Below are 19,371 nucleotides of genomic sequence, written 5' to 3' on the forward strand. Positions count from 1 at the left end.
TCCCGGCTAATGAAAGAACTTGTCAAACACACAGCTGCAACTATCAGTTACAGTACATACACGTATAATTGAACTTTTGCTGCTTTTTATTCAGTAGTGCTTTGACACGAAATAAAATTACTAAAAATTAATTTTTTCCCCTTCATGCATTATCTGTGAGCAGATAATCACATTTGAGAAAAATCACTATTCAAAATTGTTCACCAAATTATTGGTAGAAATTATTAATAAACTGAAAAGTGTTCCATGGAGTTTTGAAAAGGAACACATTTTCATCTGAAAATGAAATAAAAAAATCAATTTTAAAAAAATATCTTTTCGGGTTTTTTTCCTCCCTCCTCCTCCTATTCATATTTTGTCACTAAAAAGTGAGAAAACAAAAGAGGAGGAGAAAGGTAGCGGGGGAAAGAAACCAAATCCCACCCAAATTGTTTTTTATTTTATTTTATTTTTGCCAATAAGAGGAATTACAACAACCACCACCACCAAAACAGAACACAGGGTTATGTTTCTGTTCACTTATTGGCTGAATGTAACTCTTGGTATCAGATTTCTTATACTAATAACAGCAACAAGTTAATTTTAAATCATCTGTTTCTGCAAATATCCTTGCCAGTAAACTCCTTCACGAGAACTTTCCTGATAGAGTAAACATAAATCCAACTTAGTCTTTTGCAGTATTTGTCTCACACACCTGTGATATATATAATTAAAACAGACAAAATTGGTAAGTCTTCAGAGTTTCATCAGATTCTCAGACACCAAACTATGCATAAAGAAATCTACATTTTGAAGTTTCACAAAGGTAGTTAAGATTCCAAAACTAACAAAACATTCCCAATTATTCTCCTCATCCCAAATGTACAGATGTCCTACTTAATAAAATAAGATTCAATATGTATTTCAGAAATCAAACTGAATGCAATAAAATGAACCAACCATTGTTGAATAATGAATTAAAAAAAAATGAAACACATGTTTTGCACCTAAAATAGGACATTGAGACAAACTGTTATAAAATATAGGAAAATAAGTTGTATTTTAATTAAAATGAAATATCATAGGTTATAATGTATCAAATATAAAATGACAACATATGCACGTGATAAATTCTCCTCAGTTACACTATTGTCAAATCTGATTAATTCAATGGTGCTACACTGGATTTACATTAGTGTAACTGAGAGTGGCCCATTATAATTACATGTTATATGTGTGGCATCATATCCATTGGCTTATTACTATTGTGTCTACTCTATTTTTATAAGCAAGTTTTTGGATGACAGATTTTAGTGTCATCCAGATAGAGCCAGAGGGTCCCTTTGACCTGGTTGGTCACATGGTGCCTAAACAAAAGGCCACTGGAATATATGGAAAAGGCCACTGGAATATATGGAAAAACCCATTGATTTCAGTGTGTGTTGAGTCTGGCCCAAAGTTACGGTGCTTCCTCCTTATTTCCAGCTCATTAATTGCATTAAAAGACAAGTAAGTACATTAAAAATCTTTCTTATAAAATGTCACCATTTAAACAATTGCCACAGTTGCCCCACAGTACTACAGAACTTTAATGGGAAGGGAGATGCTCCAAAAAATAGTCTTGTAATAAAATATGGTGAAGACTATGGAAATGTGGGCAACCCCCTGAAATAGTCTTTTCTTCAGAACACACTTATTAGTGATATGCTTTCTTTTGAGTTCCAATAGGAACCCATGTTGTGTTCTGTTCACATTTGTGAAAATTAATAATGTTACTGATAACTACATATTTGCTCTTCAGTTTTGAGAATTGACTGTAGGCTATCCCGTGGAATAGGATCCAAAATAAAAGATTATGAATAGAGAAAGAAAAGATGATGCCTCTGGCCCCCTCATTTCCTTCCAGAATGGAAAGAGTGGTTGAAATTCACCGTCCCCAGTGAAGTCAAATATGAGTTTTACCATTGACTTCAGTGGGGCCAGGATTTCACCTTCTATTTCCTCTTGCTCATCCATCCAGTGTCTGTCTGGTCACTTGCAGTCCAGGAGAAAGTTTACAACATTTCCCATCAGCAACTGAGATAAGCTTTTAGCAGGAGCAAGGTGTATAGTTACAAATTATTTTTAACAGTATTGGTCCATGTAAACTAAAATGAATGTGAACACACAGACAAAGCCCTAATGTTTAACTGTGAAGACTACTGAGGAATTGTATAGGACCTCAAATGCAATCTACTGCTAGAGTTATGATTTTCACAGTCTCATTAGGTAAAAATGAGCTCTTTGTTATACAGTAGCATACATGGATAACATATGAGAATTCTTTTTAAGAACTGTGGAATACAAATCTTATTCTAACATCTGGGAGAATTTGAATGTTACCCAGTTGTATGCAATATTTTTTCCCTGGTGCTCATTAACAGTTTTATGAAAACCAAAGCCATTTAAGGGGAATAATCAGGGCAGCTGATTTCCACAGGATAAAACCTCAGGGAACAGCATTTCCCCCAGTAAATTGAATACACATTTTTTGCCTTAACCAGACAATTGTATCTGCAGAAGCCAGGTTTTTTTCCCTCCTGGCCCTGCCAGTTACAACTGTGGGCATTAATATGTTTTTTAAACCTAATCGTTCACAGCCGTTGCTCTTGACTTGTCTCACACAATGGCAACTAGAAGTTACGCCTTTCTTGCTGATGAAGTGCGTGAGAGTCAAGACTCCTGCAGTTTCTGTACCATACATTAAATTGATCTTGAGATGCCACAAAATTAGTCAATTTTATCTAATGATTAAAGGCACTAAAAGTATGAAGAAACTATGTTCTAATAAAGCGTGGTGTTAATATCTGAATAAAATTTGCTTGGATCACTGGTCAGTCAGGATGAAAGTGAATTTATCCAACTGCCTTTCCTGTGCTCCAGATACACTGAAGCTTTAGATACACTGATCTACGTCCAAAATTTCAGGATAACACCACGAAGATCTAAGGTATCAAGGCTGCAAATAAAATGGTTTAACTTATAAGAGAAAGAAAAGTTCTCTTATCTTCAAACAGTGTTTTACTTGATTAAAAAAACTCTAGTAACATAAACACAAAGCAAAATGGAAAAAAGATTGTGAACACATTACAGTTATTTTTCCTGACTCTGCTCAGTCATCAGGTGAGAAGTCTGGAGTTTGTACATGTACAGATGGAACACTCTTGAACACTAGACACACTTTTCTTGCATAAGCCATGGTTAGCTGTCAGTTTCTCCATGGACATTTTCCATGTGCACTTTGAGGTAGTCATTTCTTGTAAACTTCTTGTGGCAAAGCTGGCATTCAGCCATTGGACGATTGGGGTTGTGAGTCAGCTTGTGTCGGATCAACATTTTCTTCAGGCTGAAGGATAAATCACAAACCTAAAGTAGGAAAAACAAGACAAAAATCAATAAATTTTCAAAAAACCTGAAAGTTTTATTTTAAATCAATGCTAGGAACTCATGTACATTGTATTATGTATTTGCAAAACTGAAAACATGAGCTAAGATTTTGAAAGATGAACTCCTAACTTCCTTTAAGTTATATTGCTCGGTTTCTTGTATCTTTGTTTTCTTAGGTTAACAGTTGGCAACATGGGCATTTAAAAAAAAACAAAACACCACACTGCTGGAAGCACTGAGGAACTTGTTACTTTGTTCATATGCATAGTCGTATTGAAGTCAATGGCTTCCAAGTTCTTCAAAAGAATTGCACTGAAGCTGGCAGGACTGCTCATGTGGGTGAAGTACTCACATGTGCACATATTTGCAAAATTAGGCCTTAAATTTATGTCTTGCATATTGTGAATTCATAGACCAAGCCCAATCTAATAACTGAACAAAAAAGTTAGTTGACAAATTTAGCTTTTCTGCACATTGACTGTCAGACTGCAATTTCTTCCAAATTATTTATTTGCCTTCACTCAATGAATTTTAAACTCTTTGTATAGCTCGTGCAATGTATTCACTTGTCATTTGAAATAAGAACTGTTAGTCAGTCATGATTGGTCATATGAGTCACATGATACTGTTTCCATTCCTTCCTCTCAACCCTGCACAGCTTCTACAGAGTGGCTCTGCACCCATTCCATAGGTTGGAAGAAGTGCAGAGGATTTCTCCTTCCTGCCTCCCTGTATATCTGCTAATCTTCCTCCCCGGATATTTGGCTTGGGCACTGGGAGCTGGATTTGAACCTAAAAATATACTAATAGGGAATAATCCACTAAGTAGCCTATTGCTCATTCAATGTTCCCTTAACTTAGGTTCTGATTCTGTAACCCTGTCTCATATTGAGCAGTAGTATACAAGTAAGTGCATTCATGTCTCCGCAACTAGTCAAGAAAAAATACTCCTAAATGTAAGTTCCAGGATCTTTCCCGTAGCCAGCAAACGAGAAAAACTCACTGTATGCCCTGACTGTGTTTGCTTGCCCAGAATTAAACTATAATGACTGATTAAATGCTTTTCATAGCACTTTGGAACCAAATTAGAATTACTGTAGGCATATCAAGAGGCAAGGTGGATGAAGAGCACTGAATTTTCAAATGTATGTACTTTAAAGAAGGACTTTCACTGTTGGGAAACCTGAAACAAAAGAACATTTGTACAGAAAGCACATTGTTTTGTCAGCAATTTCTGTATTCTTCGTGCTACTGCTGTGAATGTCTGTCAGAAGAAGATTGTTCTCCCTCATGAAATAACTTTGTGTGCATGAACGTGGAGTAGAATCACAATGCTGTGCTTATATTAGTGAAGAGGAACAGTAACATGCAGAACAAAATGAAGGTGGCCACAAACAGAAAGCTCCCCATATATTTCTGTTAAAGGGACACAGTCAGTTTAAAACACACACACTGGGGGTCTGAACCTTACTGATGCATTTGGGCATGATTATCATAGAAATATTAAAAAAATTATAATAGGAATAATAAATTCTCTATTGTATATTTTTAAGAGTAATGTCTATAGAATCATATCTATACCTATTAAACTTCAGAGGACTGTTACATAAGGATGAAGTGAAAGGAGGAAAATTGAATTTAATAGGGGGAGTGAAAGAACAAAGGGAATGATGGTAGCTATTTAAAGAATGGGAATAGAGAAAAGGAAAGTTAACTGGCAATAAAATAGACAAAGACTGAGGAAATAGTGTCAGACAGAGGAGAAAAGGAATGAATTAATACAAAGCAGAGAAACAGAGACATGGTAAGTTTTTATTTTAATTTCATAGAAAGTTGTTGCAAAAACATTGTGCTAAAATACATATAGAGATAATCCAGGCCTTGATCTCAGAATAATGGTGGCCTAGAGTACACTTGCTATGCCATGGTACAAAAATGTCTTTCATAGACAAGGTCTTAAAGTAAGCTCCCAATCTGATTATTTATATTGTAGTAGCAGGGGGTGTGGGGGGAAGAGGACATCAGGGCATCAGTCATTATGCACTCCAAGTAGATGTTGAACAGTGTGGGTGAAAGAAGGTGCAAAACCACTTTCCTATTATGCCATTGACGAGAACTGCACTGCTGGCCTTGGCATACAGTTGTTTAATGGTAAGAATAAGCTTACGACAAACACTGTACTACTTCACGGTTGCCCAGAGAGCTTTGTGCCATACTGTGTCAAATAACTTCTTGAAGGCAACAGAGATCTGGTAGATGTCCTGCTGGTGTTGTAGTACTTCTCACATAGAACACGAAGGTTGAAAATCTGTTCTGGGGTACTTCTTCCAGCATGAAAGCCAGCCTGTTCTTCAGCAATGATATTCTCCACTTGTGGCTTCAATCTGTTCAATATGACTTTCAACATCACTTTGCTGGGATGGCTAATTAAGCTTATGGTCTGGTAATTTTGACACAATTGCAGGTTGCCTTTCTTTGGCAGAGTGATGATTAGTGACTGTGTCCATGGGGATCTTGTTGCATATCTTGCTGAGTACATCTATTACTATTTCTCCTCCGAAATTCATCAGTTTGGCTGGGATGTTGTCAATACCTGTAGCCTTTCCATTCTTGATTGATTTCACAGCTGTCTCCACTTCTTCACATAGTATTGGAAAGTCATCCTCCTCTGTTGAATCTGGACTGTCTAAGACACTAGTATCTCCATTTTTCTGGTGGCTGCGTAATGACTGATGCCCTAAAAGATCACATATGCACAGTCAGCATTGGGGGGGGGGGGGGCGCGAACAATCTCAAATCTTCGGTTCGCTGATCACATTGATGGCCTGGCAGGCGGCAAAGATGACCTTGCAAACCTTGTGAAACAATTGGATGAAACCTCCTCAAAATTTGGCATGGAAATCAATGCAGAGAAAACCAAGCTGATGACAAACAAACGTGATGGGATCAGCTCTTGTGTCAGTGGACAAGAGCTGGAGACAGTGAAACCACTCATGTATTTGCGGGCAATCATCACTGATGAAGAATCCAAGGCAGAAATTCGGGCAAGAACTGTGCAAACAGCAGCAACACTGGCAAAGCAAAAGCCAATTTGAAGGAATAAAAACATCTCCCTCGAATCCAAACTGAAACCGCTGCATGCATTGGTCATCTCCATTTTTCTGTATGCATGCAAGACATGGACCCTTACAGCAGAACTTGAATGGAAAATACAGGTAGTAGAGATGAGATGCTTCCATAAAATCCTGGGCATCTGCTACTTCAACCACGTCACTAATGAAGAGATCCGCAACATCATCACCCAATGTGCTGGGTCATATGAAGACCTCCTGACGACCCTGAAGAAGCGCAAGTTGAAGTGGTACAGCCGTGTAACAAGATCATCTGGCCTATCTAAGATCATCCTCCAAGGGACAGTACAGGGGAAGAGAAGAAGAGATCGATTGAAAACATAAAAGAGTGGACAGGAATGGATTTCGTGGACACTCAAGCACTGACACACAATTGTCAGGGGTGGAGACAATTGGTTTATTGCTCATCAGTGATGGTGCTCCAATGACCAACGCAGTTATGGGAGTGATGATGATGAGCTGGGGGGTGGGGTGGGGTGTTCCACCATGCTAGGCTTTATGCCACCAGTTTGTATCTAAGCTGAATTGTTAAATTCTGTTGACACCATTTTAAGGGGTATCGATTTTGCATACCCATTTTCAGAAATTATTCTTCTGTATGTAGGATAGCTGAATAGTTGTTTTGAAAGATTGCAGGTATTTTTTCACCTACTGACTTTCATCTTGGTACACTGGTATTTGTGTATGGATTTCTTAGGTGGTAACTTTTTCTTTTTAAGCAAGTATGTCCTTGTGATGATTGAAGAGTTAAACTTGGTGCACTCTTGTAACAACAGCTGCAGTCCAGGGATCACAGACATCCACCTTTCCCGCAGGAAAGGAGTGTCTTATAAGTATGGGACCTTGGTAGTAGCAGTGGAATTCACCAGCAAGAGAGGTGGAGTTTTAAAGCTGTAGTTGTGCTAACTAGGGCTGGTGCTGCATTTCAAATGGTGCGACTCCCTTTGAACTCAATAAAACTAAATCTGAGCAGTCCAGGACGTTTATCTACATAGGTTATTCTGACCTGGAATGTAATTGCTTTATGCCAATTATGGAAAAGTCATAGGACAGTCAGAGAAAAGGGCAATAGTCAAAGGCAATATTTTGTATCCAAAATAACTCCCTTTTTCCAAACAAACAGAACATATGCTGTTGCAATGGGGCAGCGTTAAACACATCAGATGACGCAACAGTGCTGACTTCTAAATAGCAAATGTGGTGATCAAGCAATTATCCTTTTACCCCAGGCAACAGGAGAACCTTATGACCTTCTGAATATAAAAGTTACTTATAGAGGCCATTGCTCTGGTCTTATGTTGGTGCAGTGGCTTTTGCTGATCTCTTGCTCTCTCCTACACTCCCATACAACCCAGGAAGTAATCTTGTAGCTCTTAAGGCTTGAATAAAGTTTGTCCAGCTGTGACCATCATGTTCTGCTGAAACGCATGCACATACACAAATCTAAAAATGTCAAATGTAATGGCTATTTTTGTAATAATCATGACAGCCATGAAACCCACATTGTATATGCCCACACAGGCATTACATACATACATATATTTGTATGCACACACAGCCTATATACTGTACAATAACCAATGTGAATACCTCCATGAATAGAATGCAGTATGTCAAGTTCACCTTTGAGTAAGTAATTTCTAATGAATCCCCATTATACAGTGATGACAGCTTAACAATGGCAGATTGTCTGCCATAAGAGAAGGATAAACTGCTTACAGACACAGGTTATCCAATGTTAATTCCTCCTGAAATTCAATAATGGCAACATCGCAAAATTCCATACAAAAATAAGAGTGCATTACCAAGATTAAACCTTAGAATGAGGCCACAAAATGTAGCAGTGTTAAGAACAAGATTAACCAGTCAGAAATATTGCTTGAAACTGCGAATGTAATTCACCCAAAATGAAATGCATCATTTCCTGATTATTACTATGTTTACAGATTGTAAAAATCACATTATGACAACAAAGCTTTCTGACTGGTTGAAAAGCAGTTCTGGAGTAGAAAAGCACCATGGAATGCTGAAGGAAAAGGTTTCTGAACTCGGCTGATAAAGCTGATAATTTAATTGCCTAATCCAGCAAAGCACACAAGCACATGCTTAAGTAATAACACCTAGCTCTTTTCATCAGTAGATCTCAAAGTGCTTTACAAAGGAAGCCATTTATATTACCACAGATAGAGAAAGTGAGGCACAGAGGGGGCAAGATCATTCAGATGCTCAGTAGCAGAGCTAGGAATTGAATCCACGTCTCCTGAGTCCCAGACCACTGTTTATTCCACTAGGTAACACTGCCTCCCATGTAATGCTGAATCAAGGCCTAGAACTCCAGAATAATTCCTCTATATTTTTACATTAAAAAGCTTATTACGGTTGAATTAAGGACACATTATTTCATTTTCAGTGGTCATACAATGACAGGATCTAGCATTACGTGTTCCAGGCTTTGCTTCAAGCCCTTAAACCGTTCTAATTATTACCTTTTTGGAAAGGAACAGAGACCAGACGTTATAACAATCATTACTTGAATACATGATCCTTCTTGTGATGCTTTCTGTGTAACTGTAAAATTGTTTTAAAGAGTTTGCTTTTTATCTCAATTTTGTAATTAACCTGTAACATTGTATTGATTTACAAAGTCCTACTATATGCTCACTTGAACCTTGAATCTCATTACAATGATCAATGTTTTTCGTGTGGAGGATGGTGATATCTGATCACAAAGCTATGTTTAGGGTCACCTGAAAGAAGAGTGTGAAGAGATTGTATCATACTGGAAATAAACCAGGATAGGCAATGCATGCCCTTCTTGCTCCTAGAGAAGCATCTGTTACCTATAAAAGCAACTACAGTTCATTTGTCTTTTTGATAAAACCATGCATATTTTCAGAGGACAGATATCATTTAAAACAATCTCAATTCCAGTTTAGTCCACTTTTTTAGTAGATGACATGCTAAGATTTTCACTGTAGTATGTGGGAAGCTGATTTCCATGAATATTAATGAGATCTGTGCAGGATTCAACTTTGAACCGTTACCCTTATGAAGGTGAAGTCATTAAAACAAAAACTTTGACAATATTTTAGATTAAAGACTAAGCAGATTTCAAAATAAATGTAATACACTAATCAAAAGTAGTGCACGGATTACTTTGACTTACTAAAGCTCAATACCATAACATCCATCACATTTGCTCCTAGGGAAAAAAAAAGAAAGAAAGAGGGGAAGCTGCTGTTTTTATTTCTGGTTCCAGAAGGCAAAGAATATTTACACCCAAGGAGCATTTTCAAAGGTAAAGGTGCATCAATTATTTCTGTTAGGGACAAATGAAGCCTTTTCATGAGGCCAATAAAAATGCTTTACTTCAAGAGATGAAACCTGATCTTGTTTAACCCTTTGGCACTAGAGGCATTTCCTGGTGCTAAATGCTAAAGTCATTAGTATTAACAATGGCAAAGCTTGACACCTAGAATAAAGAGGTTTCAGAGCAGCAGCCATGTTAGTCTGTATCCGTAAAAAGAAAAGGAGGACGTGTGGCACCTTAGAGACGAACAAATTTATTTGAGCATAAGTTGCATTCCATGAAGTGAGCTGTAGCTCACAAAAGCTTATGCTCAAATAAATTGGTTAGTCTCTAAGGTGCCACAAGTCCTCCTTTTCTTTTTGTAGGATAAAGAGTTTATTTAAAAGGCACTGAATAGTCATTATGACTGCTCTTGATACCAGGTAAGAAAAATCAGTCATTCATTACAAGACTTTTTTTCTCTCAATATGATCACCGAACTGTCACTGAAAGAAACTAAATCTGTCGTACCTTAAAAGGATTTTTACTGGCCCAATCACTGCAACTATTGTAGCTCTATTGGACTAACCTCCTAAGTAAGGATTTGCCAGAACTGGCCCTATATAACATCTCAGTCCATCCCTGCATACACAAAATCACAGTATAAAAAGGACTTAATGAGCATGTTACTCTATCCCGGATGCTTTAATGCCTCTAAAACATACATCAAAAATAGGAGTCCAGAGACTAGCAAGAAGTATGATTAGTGACATGGAGAGTCTTCATGAGGACAGACTGGAAAAAAAAAAAAAGAGACCATTTAGCTCACAAATAAAGCGGAATAAGAGGGGACATAATAGATGTATACAAAATAATGAATGATGTAGAGTAAAATCATGCTCTCCTATTAACCCTTTCCTATAACAAAAGGACGACAAGGGGACATAATTAAAAGTGAATGGTAAGACATTTAAAACTGATCAAAGAATTTAAAACAAAAAACAAAAAACCCACAATGCATAATTAACCTGTGGAACTCATTGACTCAAGATGGTCTTTGAGGTCAAGAGCTTAATAGGATTTTTTTTTTAAACCAGCTAATGAGAATATCTACTATTACCTTAGATAGGACTAAAAAAATCACAAATAATATAAATTTGCATCCTTCAGTGTATAAACCAACCCGTAACTGATGGGAGTCAGGAAGAAACTTCTGTGGGCAGATTATCCACTTTTGAGCTTTTTACGCCTTCCTTTAATGACTCTGGTACTAGACCGCATGTGAGACAAAACATTGGACTAGATTAACCAATGCTAGCGTTTGGTTTCTATGTTTGTAACATCTTCAGCTGGGACTCCAATTGGAAGGAAAACTCTCTATCCTCTCTAATTCAGCACGACAGAATTTTTCCATTTTGCTTCTATCACCACATAATACTCCAAAAAGGTTCCGCAAATAGATATTTTTAAAGGTGTGTGCAGGCCAAGTATATAATTATGGATGATGACATTAGCCTCAGCCATTATAGGAAAATTACAGACATTGCAAGTTGGCTGAAAAGATTGAGAGGAAGTAAAGCAATCTGAAAGCTGTAGAAAGCATCGACAGTGACTCTAAATTTAAGGAAGTCCTGTATAAACTGGAGTAGGATTGCTCAAACAGAATATTGTATGAGCCAGTAAGAGGGATTAAATATCTGTAGATGTGTGTACTACTTGAGATGTTGCTGTTAACGCAAATTGTGGTGGCCCAGAAAATATTTTTGTACTCAACATGGACTCACTTCTGTTTCTGTATATTTAATAAGATCATACTACGGTTTCAAAATTGGTTAGTGAACACCATGGCTCTTATAATTTTCCCCACAATTCTATAAGGATTTTGTCTTACAGAATAACAGTATCATCCAGACCAAAATACACAGTCTCTGAGCACACAAACTGCAGCAAGTCCCACATGCGGTCTCTGTGCTGGGCCAGTACATACAAGGGGCAAGACCTGACCAAATCAGGGCTAAAAATGGGGGGAATCACCACATCAGGGAGCTGAGGAGTGGCTATGGGTTAAAGCTCATGTAAATGAGCTCCTTATTTCCTAGGAACCACAAATTCTCTCTCCACATAGGGTCTGTACATCCCCATGGGAGTTATCCTCACTTTAACCCTGAAATAACCCCTATGCATTGCCCAGTCACGGAGTTTAGGGTGAGAAACTCCCAACACTCAAAGCACAACTTTTATTTAAAGCCCTGTGATCATTGGGGGGGTGCTCTCTTACCCTGACCACTACTGCAGAAGGGGACCAGGAGTTGGAAGTGCTCCTGTTCCTGACTGCTAGCCAGAGATGGTGAAGCCCTCAAACATTTATTACTACTGTTGGAGGGCTTCTTCCCTTTCTCCAACTCACTCACTGCTTGGGACATGAAGGAGATCTTCAGCTTGATGGGGCCTAACTCATCTATTTTGGAGTTGTCAACCAGAGCGTGAGGCTCTGTCCCAAGCACCCATCAGTGTCCAAATTTATGGAAAGTTAATTTCAGGCATGGTGGTGGAAATCCTTTTAATCAAGAATCAAAGTGTATTTATTTACTGATGAAAGGAAATCAGAAGTACTTTGTAAAGGCCAGATCATTCTAATCAGCAAACAGAGCCTTGTGACTGAGGGCTTGTTGACACAATGCTTTAGTCCACTCCAGAAGGGTGTAAATTCTAGTCTGCACTAGCATGTCGCACACTAACTGGCCCATGTGGACCATGCTGGTGTGCACTCAAAGTTCCCTAGCGTGCATTACAGTAGTCGTGTTTGAAATGGGACTATGGTAACATGCGCTAGAGAACTTTGAGTGCACACTAGTAGGCTCCACACAGGCCAGTTAACACACAACACTCTAGTATTCACTGGAATTTACACTCCTCTGGTGTGGACTAACGCACCATGTAGGGAAGCTCTTTGGTGAGCTATCGCACAGCTCCCATATCTAGTTCTGAGACATCTGAAACTTGCTCACAAACTATTTGTTGAGCACTTTAGAATAAGGAATACATTTATAAAAGTCATGATCTGTTTGTGAATTATTCACAAAAGGATAAAAACCACAGAATTAATGTTGCGTGCTTTTTTAAAACCACTGAGTAACGAACTTTATTAAATCCAGGCATTTAGTACTTCAGCATAAAACCCTTCCAAAGAATATTCCAACCATTTAGATGACTATCAATTTTCAAAAGTTGAGCAATACAGCACTCTCTCTGCAAACTCCACACACAGGGACTCTACACCATTTATAAGATGGGACGTTACAGATCGCAAAGAGCATGCTAGTGATATATGATAAAAATATATAACTGCACTCCAGCCATTACCGAAGATGCATAACTTTTAGAGATCATTTAACAAGGTGACCACACGCCAAAGTAAAATCAGTTTCAATTCAGATTTTGATCAGCAGAAACTGGAAATCCTGAATTTGCACTCCAGTTATTCAGCAACCATTATATGGAAAATATATATTATAGACATTCAGATTCCACTGTAATATAGTAAATGATATTCCCATCCAGGCTAATCTCCAGCTATTAACTTGTCAAGACCTTATAAATGAACAAAAGGTATGCCTCAAATGATAATGAATTTGCACTGCACAACATCCAAATTGCATTAAGAATGGTGCAAACAACTTTTTAGGGATAGAAGCCATAAAATAAGTGTGTGCAATGATGAACAAAGAGGCTACATAAAATTAATTCAGTGATATCTCATTAGTTAAGCAATCAAAGACCATAAAACAGCGTAAGTTTATGCTGTTACACATAACTGTAAAGTGAAAATACATATAGGCCAATACTCTCATGGAAGATAAAGTCTGACTCCTGGGTTGAATTCAAGAAGAAAAAGGGAAATCTCAACTCACATCGCACTGGAACGGTTTCTCTCCAGTATGGGTCCTCATGTGCTCATCCAGGCCTCGCTTCTGACTGAAAGCCTTGTTGCACTCAGAGCACTGGTATGGCTTTTCCTGTAAGCAATGACAACAGTGAGTGAAAGTGAGTTAACACAGAGCGCAAGTCATTAAGTGAGTGGAATTCCATGCTGGATGGTGCAAGTTTTATATTCTCTCTAAGGGATTGCAGTCAGTGAAAACAACAGAAAATGAGTTTCTAATGATTAAGTGAAAGCTGGGAAAGCTGTGGCCTGACAGTTTCCACTTCAACACCCATTATGAATTAATTATCTGTTTCAGTCTTTCAAACACAGCAGTTTTGGGGGTCTGTTTTTCATAATGTGAAAGGTACAAAAACAAAATCCCAATGTCCTTTCCTTTCCCCTCTATGAAAGGCTAAAGCATAAAGATAAGTGAGTTATCTATTAGAATCTCAGGATTTCCATCCACATTTTTCTGGGGAGTAGGTAGTGGGAAAAAAAAGCCTCTTAAAAAGTTGGTGACAGAAGGCTAATCACTTATTCATCACAAGCTCTCCCAAAAAAGTACAGAATCACCAAGTCATCTGTATTTTCACTGGAACTATTGGTTAGTGGCTACTGTAGCCCATGATTATTTGTAACGGTTGCAATAATCTAACTGGAATAAATCATTTAAAGGACATATATCAAGAACTGCTTATACAGTTATTTTCTTCTTCAAAGCCCTTTACAACCTTCCCAAACTTAACTTAATTGAAGGCCTTATATGGGAAGACATAAGTCCTTCATTTACAGTAGTCCAAAAGCATAACAGAAAAAACAAGTGAATGAATAAAAATGGCATTGCATTTACAGTCAATGCTCATTTTTAATGCTTTAAATACACAAAGGGCCTTTCAAAGTCAAATTACTACTAGTCATTCACTTTCATGCGAGGTTTCTGTTTGGCCCAAAATTTCATATTGTTTCAATTTCAAAATCTGTGGATTTGAGAAAACAAAACTATCAGATTTTGTGTTCTGAATTAAAACAATAAAGAAAGTAAATGTTAAAATATCAGTAAGTAGGAAGTGAATACAAATTCTATGTAACCCAGTAATATAAAGTCATTGTTGTGACTTCATAGCTGAAGTTGTGCAATACACAAAGTGTCATTTAAGGAGTAGGAAAAGTCACTTAAACACTACTCAAGCGTTCAGTCTCTGACAAACTCAGAGTTCCTAGGCCTCATTCATCACGCTGTTACTGTAGTTGTACAGTTCCTCAGAAATCAGTGGCAGAAAGCTATTGTAATGGAGTCGAGAATCAGGCCTTCTATATTAAGAGATTTGGGGTGACATTTTGGTCCCATTGAAACCAATGAGAGTTTTGCTATTGAGTTCTATAGGAGTAGGATTTCACCCTATTTGGTTTAGTGAGTTATTTCTGGAAAGTTACCAAGGTATTTTATGAGACTTTTGGTTTATCTTTTGTTTGTACTTAAACAACTATGTTACGATGACGCATCTACACAACAACTGAGTCGGGATCTGATTTTGACACAAGCATCCAGGGTGACTGCTCTGCCTACAGTCCCTGTGTAGCTGCTGTTTAGGGTTAAAAGTGATATATTGTGCTGGCCCACAACATCAAGCATGGAATTTGTCCTTAAAGAGCATTGAAGAAACATGTTAAAGATCTGTCACTTTAAATGTTTAAATAGCCTAGTGAGAGAAGGTAGAGTCGTTCTGACATAAGCCTGTTCTGCAATGCTTTTTTTTTTTTTTTGTCCCGTGAGAATCATCCATGGTTAAAATGCATTGTGGTGGAAGAACAACAAGAATTTAGTTTCAATTTGAAAACTATGCAACAAATCTTTGCATCTTTTTAAAAACAACTCCAAAAAATCATAGTGTAGTATTGGTATTTAATGAAAAAATAGAGCTTATCGAAGTATATCCAAAGGATACACTTTTTTCCTGAAATAAAATGGCAAATTCCCCACATTTTTTCAATCCTTTATCATGCAGTTTTGCACTGTCTCTGGAGCTTACAGTCTTTGTGTACGCAGGCACAAACACACACATCTGTTCTCCCCTCCAAAAAAAACAATACCTAGACCTAAATAGACATCTTCCCTCACATAAGTACATAGAGATAAATGTATATTTATATAGCACATGGCATTTATTTAGGAACTTACACTGAATTTTAAAACTAAGTACAACTATTTAAAAAAATAAATGGAGTCCAGGAGAATAAATCAGCCTGCTTAGCAGTCTGTAGTGTGCCCAGAGGGGGTTTGAAACTACTAATGCTGTAAGTAACATAACTGCCTGTACAGTTCATAGAGATTTAGATAATGTTTCTGTCCAAATATTTTTCAGAGTGGAGAATGTAATTCCTGTTACTGGCAGCTAAGGAGGAGAAAGTGTTGCAGTTTGGTTTAACAAATCATACAGCATTAGTTCATTTTGGGAGATACACTCAGATCCAGGGAAGTAAGGAGAAGAATCAGTCCTCCAAACTTAGGTGATGGAGTCACAGAAGTACTGAAGCCCCTCCAACTGTTGAATCCCTACCTCTAGTATGCAGGGAATAGATGGCTTATTTGTATAGTGTATTCCCGTCAGGTGCTGTGCAGTCTGGCCCCAACCAGCAAAGCACCAGAGCACATGCTTAACTTCAAGCATGTAACAAGTTTTGCCCTTACTGAGAAATATTTCTCCAGGATTTTAATTTTCAGTGCACATAAACTGAGAGAGAAAACAAATCACAATGTGGTATACAGCACAAATCCTGCTAGTAGCTCAGTCTGTGCAACCAGTGACTAGATAAGTGCGCTGTGAAGGATAGTGCTTTCACACATAGTTTATATGCTTTGTGGCTTTTTTAAATCATTATCTTACTTTTGTGGCTTGCATGATTTTCAACATACAAGAAAACATACCCATTTCCTCACAAACAATGAACTTTAAAAAAAAAAAAAAAAAAAAGCGTGTCCAGTCCTGAAGTTCTTACGTCAATGGGAATTTTGCCGGACTGAGCAGCGACTTCACAGACTAGGTCCTGTAATTTTCGGGGAAGCTTATGGATAAACCATATGAAAAACAGGTTTCCATAACACGCCCTTAATTGGTTTTGTATTGTGGTTAATGGAAACCACATTTTCTGTAAACTCTCTGAAAATGAATTCTGTGCTCCATGTAGGTTATTCCACAGAAACTCAAAATAAAACACAGTAAACAGTCTATATATCTCTGTGGCCTATAAATACCCAATGGCAATCACTGATGTGCCAAAACATTCTTAAATAGTGTAAATTCCTTAAATAGTGTAAATTCTACCTGCTTTACTTGTTGCCTCTCTGTCAGGGCAGGGAACCTACCTAGTTCCCAGTCAGTGGAGTGTTGATGCTATCACAGCTTGTCCTGCCCATTTTACAGGTGCTCAAGGGCAATAGGAGTGGCTGGGCAGTTTGGGGGAGAAAAGGGCAAGAATTTCGCTGGAAGTTAGGACTCCACACACAGGGGACATAGCAATGGGCTGAACTCACAACCATAAGGAGCTATCTGTTTACTCTTTTTATATTATATTAATTTACTTAGGCTCCTATTCATATTACCCCTTGAGAAGACCTGGCTGACTGCAGAGGGGCTACCTTGCACTCTTTTATACATATAAATTTCAATTCACATACGTAGTACAGGAAACATACTAAAGATATCACAGTTCTAATCTTCTTTCTTAGATCAGTTTTAAATCAGTATAAATCCACTTCAGGAGACTTACTCCTGCTTTACACAAACCCCTGTACCTCTCTCTCTCCCCTCAGTTCCCTATCTTCCACACACACCCCTTTTATAGAGACATCAGTGGGGTTGCATGTGTAAATCAGAATAGAATTGTAGCCTTTAATTTCTCTGCAAAGGAGAAAACCATTTCGTAATTGTTGTTCTTCAAGATGGGTGCTCATGTCCATTCCATTCTAGGTTTGCACACGCCCACGTGCACAGTTGTTGGAGACTCTTGCCTTAGCAGTATCCGTAGGGTCAGCCGTGGTGCCCTCTTGATTGTATATCAGATGGTGCCGGCCATATGCCCTCTCAGTTGTTTCTTGCCAGCAACTCTGACAGAGGGGCAGGAAGGCAGGTAATGGGATGGAGACAAGCAACACATCTCAAAGAACAACAGTTATGAAAGGTAGGTAACCGGTTTTTTCTTTTCTGAGTGCTTGCTCATGTCAATTCCATTCTAGGTGACTCTCAAATATTTTCCCTGGAAGTGGACTCGGAGTTCACAGATGTACAGCTTGTAATACTGCTCTACCGAAGCCAGCGTCGTCTCGGGCTTACTGGATAAGCACATAGTTAGACGTGAACATATGAATGGACGACTACGTGGTGGCCCTGCAGATATCCAGAACGAGCGCATGGGCCAGGACACCTGCCAATGAGCATGGCGTGACCATGCATGGCGAGACGAAAAGGCTCTGCTGAGGCAATCTGCCAATACGTTCCTGGTGCTGGGGAAGTGCGCTGCCACAACATGAATGGCATGCTGCACACAGAAGTCCCAGAGACAGAGGGCTTCCTGGCAGAGGGCTGATGACCTGGCACTGCCTTGCTTGTTGATATAAAACATTGTGGCGATGTTGTCGGTCAGGATTTAAGCCACTTTGCCTTGTAAGTGGGACTGAAAAGCCTGACAGACCAGGTGAGCCTCCCTGAGCTTCCTGACATTTATGTGGAGGGAGCGGTCAACCCCTGACCAGCAGCCTTGTGTACTGAGCTCGCTCAGGGAGGCTCCCCAGTCCAGGTCCAAGGTGTCGGAAACCAGAGAGTTAGCGACGAGGACGCAAAGGGGACTCCCTGCAACACTGATACGGGGTCCAACCACCACACCAGTGATGATGGGGTATAGTCCAGCAACTTGACTACCAGGTCGTGCCTTTTGGGGATGTAGACAGATGCCAACCATGTCTGCAGTGGTTGGAAGTGGAGCTGGGCATGACGGATCACGTAAGTACAGGCAGCCATGTGTCCTAGAAACCTTAGGCTAGTGCGGGTGGTGGTGAGTGGATGACCACTTACACAGGAGATTACATCTAACATGGCTCGGAAACGGGCCTCCAGAAGGAAGGCCCTAGCCTGTGTGGAGTTCAGGACCGCCATGATAAATTCTATTTGTTGCACTGGTATGAGGGTGATTTGTTTTCGTTCAGTAACAGGCCTAGGTCCTGGCAGGTAGATCAAGACTGCTCTGCACTCGATTCCACGATCTGCAGTTGATGAGCCAATCATCGAGATAAGGATAGACCTGGACCCCTGACGCCTCAGGTAAGCAGTTATTTTGTAAATACCTGCAGGGCTGAGGGGAGGCCAAAGGGAAGTGCCGTGAACTGGAAATGGTGCTGGCTCACCATAAAACCGAGTAATCGTCTGTGTCACTGGATGATAGAGATATGGAAATAAGTGTCTTTTAAGTCGACAGCAGTGTACCAGTATCTGGATCCAGGGAGGGGATGATGGAGGCCAGTGAAACCATGCAAAACTCCAATTTCTTGAGGTACCTGTTGGATAGCTCAGTGGTTTGAGCATTGGCCTGCTAAACCCAGGGTTGTGAGCTCAATCCTTGAGGGGGCC

The 19,371-nt window shown here is 39.0% G+C and overlaps 1 protein-coding gene across 2 annotated transcripts in view; it reads right to left on the reverse strand.

The window, feature by feature from the left end:
* Window positions 1-345: 345 nt before the first annotated feature.
* PRDM5 (PR/SET domain 5) overlaps window positions 346-19,371 on the reverse strand; it is a 138,807-nt gene continuing 119,781 nt past the window's right edge. For both annotated transcript variants that reach the window (XM_048847652.2, XM_075127621.1), the window contains 2 exons: window positions 13,737-13,841; window positions 346-3,384 (listed from right to left, as the gene is read on the reverse strand). In XM_048847652.2, coding sequence (XP_048703609.1) covers window positions 3,220-3,384; window positions 13,737-13,841 — 270 coding nt within the window. In that variant the 3' untranslated portion in view covers window positions 346-3,219. The remainder of the gene's footprint in view (window positions 3,385-13,736; window positions 13,842-19,371) is intronic.

Source organism: Caretta caretta, chromosome 4 (genome assembly GCF_965140235.1).
Source record: "Caretta caretta isolate rCarCar2 chromosome 4, rCarCar1.hap1, whole genome shotgun sequence".
Classification (NCBI taxonomy): Eukaryota; Metazoa; Chordata; order Testudines; family Cheloniidae; genus Caretta; species Caretta caretta.